General features: G+C 45.4%; 1 protein-coding gene across 1 annotated transcript; it reads right to left on the reverse strand.

The window, feature by feature from the left end:
- Nucleotides 1–2,516: 2,516 nt before the first annotated feature.
- On the reverse strand, nt 2,517–4,380 carry LOC310878751 (apelin receptor B-like). Its single transcript, XM_083793129.1, has one exon. The coding sequence runs from the start codon at nt 4,223–4,225 to the stop codon at nt 3,152–3,154; it is 1,074 nt and encodes a 357-aa protein (XP_083649255.1). The 5' UTR covers nt 4,226–4,380; the 3' UTR covers nt 2,517–3,151.
- Between the last annotated feature and the right edge of the window lie 2,364 nt (nt 4,381–6,744).

The raw sequence follows: 6,744 nt of genomic DNA on the forward strand, positions 1-6,744 counted from the left end.
GCGGCAATTTTGAAAAAGAGTGAAAATGTGGCACAAATCTTTGAATATATATTCTTTCAGAACGTTTTTAAGTCAAAATCTTTGCTTCCACAGGGGTCCCTGGAACAACATATTTTCAGATGGGGTCTGCGGGCAAATACAGAACATTCTGGGGGGGTCCTTGACATTGAGCACGTTGAGCACCACTGACATAGAAACTCAGAAAACCTTTAGGATTTCGAAGCCATTTTTGTAGAATCGGCTTCTGCTGCCTCACGGCTCCTGAATTTCCCTCACAGGATCAATAAGGGTTTATTATATCATTTGATTATGATAGATATTGTATGTCATGGATTAATGTGAAGAGACAACCTGGTGTCCCTATTTTGAGAATGTCACGATTAATTTTACTAATTTAAAACAAAACAATGTGATGCACTGTGAGCTTGTAGATTGTCCATTTTTTTTGTCACATGACACCGCCGTATAATAATCAGGCTGGAGCGGAGTATATTCACTAAGAAAACAGAGATGTGTTGTTTCCTTTTGTTAGCATTCTCTGAATAAACACAGGCTGTACTCAGTACTATGTGATGGATTTAGACCAGTGGTTGCCAAACTTTTTCATGTCAAGGACGCCCAAACTGACACTAATTAGCCCGCGGACCCCCATTTGAAAAGATACGGCAGGGACCCCCATGAGAGAAGATTTGTACGGCTCTCTAGCAGTGATTCTCAACCCGTTTAATTTTAGGCTACGGACTCCCATTTAATGGCATTTTTCTCTCTGAGACCCCCAATTTATATTGTAAAACCAATGTTAATTTAACTCTGAGAGTGTACAAATGGAACCAAACTGACCCGTTTGGTTCCATTTGTACACTCTCAGAGTTGCAGACCCAAAAGGGTCCATTTAGTTACAAACTATCATTTGACTGGGGACCCTCCCTCAAGGACCCCTGGGGGTCCCCGAAGGACTTCCACAGCTGTTCATTCCACATGGTGCTACTACTGCTACTACCGGTCAGTAGACCCAGGATTAGGAGCCAATCATCTGTCCTCCTGCTGATGGTGATTATAGGCTACAATGTCCTGAAAAAGCTCATTACAGCAAAGTCACTGGATGTCAACTTAACCACTTAAACCCTAGTTTATTATATTTTGGCTATTCGAAAATATTGCAAGGCATTGATTCACTAATGGATCTGCAACCATTTTTTGTAAATGTTTTGAACATTTTTAGAAAAATGTCACCTATATGTCAACCCCAAAAATAGATGTGGTTAAAGGTCAGCTCTGCGCCCACATATAGTGTTTTTTTGCTCAAAACTATCTCAACAATCTACCTTAAACTGACCACCGGTAGTATGGATCATAGATAAATTAGGTTTAACCTGACCACCGGTAGTCTGGATCATAGATAAATTAGGTTTAAACTGACCACCGGTAGTATGGATCATAGATAAATTAGGTTTTAGATGGTTGAATGTTTGCTTCCTTTAACCAAACATGAAGCAGCTCATTGTCTTTAGGGCAGACGAATGACCGCGACAAAGCAAATGTGTTATAGTATGACTAAAACAGAAACTCCTGCATTGCACATAATGCCGACCATCAGTGTGAGACAGTGGTTTTCAACCCTTTTCATATCTAGGTCCATTACACATTCAGCACAGACCACTAAACGTAATAATATTGTATTTTCGTTGGAAGATTTTGTCCACAATTCCATGCTGTATTGATGTGGTACCATTGGGAGAGATAACCAATGATTTAACTTTTGAGAGTGCAACATTTTACGCTCTCAAGAGTTGAATATAGATGGGTCCATTTGGTCACCAACTGTCCATCATTTAGCTGGGGACCACCTGGAAGTTACCCCCTCAAGGACCACTGGTGAGAGAACTGTGAGGAGCCATACATGAAGCTAGCATGCTGGAAGAAGGAGAAGGAAACAGAACTCCAACGTGCATTTCCTGTAGACACTCGCTTTGATTTTAGCCTCACAGAACACAATGGGAGGGAGAATGTCTCCCCTTAGCAATGTACTAACAGGAAGAGGCACATTCATTGAAAATGAGTAAATTCATTCTGACAAGTCTTAACAAGTAACAGACAGACCAAGGAGAATTATTTTTGGTTTATCCACCTTTTTTATTATTACAAATCATAAAGGTTAACTCAATATAATGCATATTCACAATGTATATTTACATAATGTACATAACCAACGGTTTCTTTAACATCCTAAAGAGTTCACTGTCACACTTACATTCAATTATAGTAACAAGACAAAGCGTGCACACGCACGCGCGCGCGCACACACACACACACACACACACACACACACACACACTGTGTGACACACACACACACACACACACACACACACACACACACACACACACACACACACACACTTATCGGAGCAGCCAGTCAACTTTTAATTGGGCGGCGGGCCCCCCCCCCCCACCCTCCTCAAAACATTTGTCAGCTGCCATCTGTCTGTCTGGGACCCACCCTCACCCCCACCCACCATGTATCTCCTTACGATTAACCCTTATCAGACTCTCAGTCACCTCTTGCTGACTGACTGACTGCAAACCCATTCACACATACACACAAAATACTGTCGGCTAGCTAGATCATGTAAGAGGGAGGGAATTGCACCTCAAGTGCTTACAAATGAAAACAAACAACAGCATGTGGCAAAATCATGAATAATACAATTCACAAGAGCTAGAAGACATCAGAGTTCCAAAGCTCTACACTTTGCACCAGCCAAAAGAAACATACAAATCCGTTGGTCCATTTGACACACATTCCACCCGTGTCCAAAAATTGCATTGTCCTTCCTGCAGCTTTGTTCCCTTGTTTTAAGAAGTTTGGTTTCGCATCAACCGTCCCTTCAAGTTCCACTGAAAGTCAACGAGGAAAATGTCTGTGGTCAGAACTAATACACCACATTCCTCACCTTTCTTTATCCAGTCACACAGCTAACATGTTTAGCTGTGTTTATACTCACAGCCCACAAAACCACATAGATGGTCACCCTGACAACTGACCAAATCATGCTCAGCTGAAACACTTTGATTCACCTGCATTGTTTGAGTGAGTGGAGGCAGGACATAGTCATTAATCACCTGTCTCTTGACATACGCGTGGTGTCACGTCACACCTTAGTGGCCAGCGACTGAGCCTCTGTCTTTTGGGAGGATAGCGAGATGGCGGGGCTGGCGTGCAACGCCTTCTTGAGGTTGAGCAGGCACAGGCATTGGGAGCGAAAGCGCAGGTCAAAGAAGGCATACAGGAAGGGGTTGAGGCAGCTGTTGACGTACGCCAGGCAGGTGGCATACGGGTGAGCCAGGAGGAGGAAACGCAGGAAGGCACACGTGCCCGGAGCCAGGTCCAGGTAGGAGAGCGCGTCGGCACTCTTCACCACGTGGAAGGGTGTCCAGCAGGCGGCGAACACCACCACCAGCGTGGTGATGATCTTCAGGAGCCTCCGCTTGCGCTGGTCCTCCTTGCGCAGGCTGTTAAAGTGGCGGGTGACGGTGCACCCGATGAAGCAGTAGCACACCATCATGGCCAGGAATGGTAGGAGAAACCCCAGGGCCGAGGAGGAGAGGCTGAGACCGGCCACCCACAGGTGCTCATCGTTCTTATCACTCCTCACCACCAGGCTGAAGTCCATGGCGCACGAGGTCCGGTTGACCGTGTCGTCGTGTTTGGTAGTGCGGAAGATCAGAGTGGGGGCGGCCAGTAGACCCGACAGAAGCCAAATGACCGACAGGGAAGCTCTCATGTGGCCCCGGGTGCGAAGCTGCGCGCTGGACAAGGAGTGGACGATGGCCAGGTAGCGGTCGAAGCTCATGCAGGTGAGGCAGAAGACGCTGGCGTACATGTTGAGCAGGACCACGTAGCTGCTGATCTTGCAGAGGGCCACTCCAAAGGGCCAGTGGTAGCCCATGGCCGTGTACACCGCCCAGAGGGGCAGAGTGACCACAAAGGTGAGGTCGGCCAACGCCAGGTTGCCTATGTAGATGTCGGCGGCCCGCCGTTTGTGTGTTCTCCACACGGTGAAGATGACCACTCCGTTCCCCGACAGGCCCAGGATGAAGATGAGCATGTAGAGCACCGGGATGACGGAGTACGACGGCTCCCACTCGGAATAGTCACACATGGTGGAGTTCTCGTTCTCCTCGTAGTCATAGTACTCGTAAAGACTCTCATTTGGCACCTCCATCTCTCCCTCTTGGATCCGTTCTCGTGTTTGAAATCTGATTTGGTCTCTGCGGTTTCAAATGAATTGAGGTTAAGCAACAATGTCCAATGTGATGCGGACCAATTTTTTTTTCTGATGGAAATAGTCCGTAGGAGAAGTTGTCTTGTCAGCACTCTGAAATGTGTTGCTGGCTGCTACATCTGAGCGGCCTGGCCTTTATATACCCTTGTCCCCCCACAACCCCACCCCCCACCCACTATAGGACATCCCCCAGACCGCCCCTCCTTTCCCCTCTGCCGATCCTCTCTGGTCTGAAGAGCACGCGTATTCATTCACTGCACCCACCCACCATTCTCTCTGAGTCTCTGCTCATTACATATGCGCTTGAAGTATAATTACACAATGGTGGTCAGGCTATCACAAAATAATGTTGCAACAAAAAAAGATTTCAAGCAAAAATAAAGCAGAGTTTAATTTGCAATAACTAATAGCAAAATAAAACCCCCGGATAAATGTGTAGATTGTAGAATAACTATGAACCTTGTCTTGACATGCCATGACTTACAGGTTGTTTTACCCATGAGCTGTTTTACAATTACTTTGTCAAAATGCAGGGTCGTTCTCACACTGAGAGCACTGTAGGCCTACCCCAGGTTGAAGAGTCTACTACGTGTCAATGTTTGTTGCTTCATGGCTGTACATGCTGAAACATGTATTCTACTGACAACTCAATTAAAATGCCCAGAGCCCTAACGAACTGCTGCTGTGCTGCAGATATATATGTCTACCATTTTAACAGAACTTTGCTGCTATATTATAGCAGCAAAGTTCTTTATAATTATATGAATAGACAGTTGATAAATATTTAAGGTTAAAATAGTATGAAATAATAATAATAATCACTTTTAAAAACAGTTTACAAAGCGTGTTTTCTTTCACCCAGTGTCAATTATTGTCCATGTAATCCACTACACTCCCTCTGCTAACCTGGGGAGGGCAACGGACTGACCTCATGCATGATAAACATTCAGGGATTTACTTCCTTGGCCCACCAGCCGCCTGCTCAAGAAATAGCTGTGGACACAGAAACAGACTCTCTTCCAGATGACTTCCCCCTGTACAGTAGATGCATGAAGATACAAAATTATAATAAAATAAAATAACGTATTATGATTAAACAATTAAGCGACCAGCCCCCCCCCCCCCCCCCCTCTCTCTCTCTCTCTCTCCCCCCTCCCCTCATCTTCTCCTCAGTCTATGCTTTGAGAGTTAGACAGACCTTTATTGATCCCCCAAGGGACTGGAGCACTGGAGCATGCAGGACAAATATAGATATGGGTATAAAGAGATGGATCTAAGCTTCAAGAAATATAATTAAACAGTTACCCCAAAAAAAACGAAGGAGATTTATGTCCTTGTCTAGCCCGCTGCGCAAGCCCAAGGATCGGCATGTAGTATGAGCTATTGGGTGTATACATAATCAAAGTGTTGTGTACGTGAACAATCCATCCTTCAATATACAATCCATGGTTGGTAAAAACAGTATCAGTATGTGTCTGTATAACAGCGACCCATGAGCCAGGTGGGAGAGCTCATTCTGCAGCCTGCTCCGTCTCTCAGCGGAGTGGCAACAGTGGCGCCAGGGGCACCGACTGCCTTAGACACAACTAGCAGATCACTCAACAATCCTCTCCTCCGCCGATCCCCTCCTCCGCTCCTTCCTTCCATCCGAGCCCTCTCGCTCCCCACTTATCTCACTGTTCCCTCTGATTAGGAGAACCAATTCCCTTCTTGTTCAAATATTAACCAATGTCGTTTACGCTTTGTTTTTCACATCTATGATGACACAAGGTCATGGAATTTGTAATTATACTGATGGGATTGTTTTTTTCTATGTGTCTCCACCCAGCCTTTGTCCCTTCTTTCTCCCTTGAGTTGTCCCTCTATAGCTTTTGTCCAGCCAGCTCCTGCAGCAGGCCATTTGGCAGAACAGGAAAAGATAGAGAGAGTTTAGTCAAAGCTAGCTTCCTATCTGTATTCCAATGGAGCTGTAGTGTATTTATACTTGATGATTTGTTTTGCATTGTCGTAGTTGACGGGACTGTGAATCTACAGATAGGCTATATTAACAGTTTGACTGTTTTTTACGATTAACCCGCATTTTAATCAACCCCCCTTCACTGCCGAGATTGTTGTATTACCTTTAGAGCATACGCTGAATTATTTGGGCTTTTAATCCGCGAAAATCCATCAAAAAAAGCTCCCGTGGTTTGTTATGATCTGTGTGTAGCATCCACCATCTTGGTGCACGCGGAAGACGCACACAAGATTGGTTTCAATGAGGCGTTGCACCCAATGCATTTCCATTGGCCTCAATTTCCCAGAAGCCCTAGCAGCCCACAGCATGTGACGATTTCCGGTTTCGTCATCACAGCGAAGCCATCCAGTCTCATACTCTGCGACGAAGACGGATTTTCTTTTGATTCATTACATTACGGCGGATTAAACACATAAAACAAAAGGCGGGTATGTCCGATACG

This window comes from Protomyctophum parallelum (genome assembly GCF_964188405.1).
Source record: "Protomyctophum parallelum genome assembly, chromosome: 21".
NCBI lineage: Eukaryota > Metazoa > Chordata > Actinopteri > Myctophiformes > Myctophidae > Protomyctophum > Protomyctophum parallelum.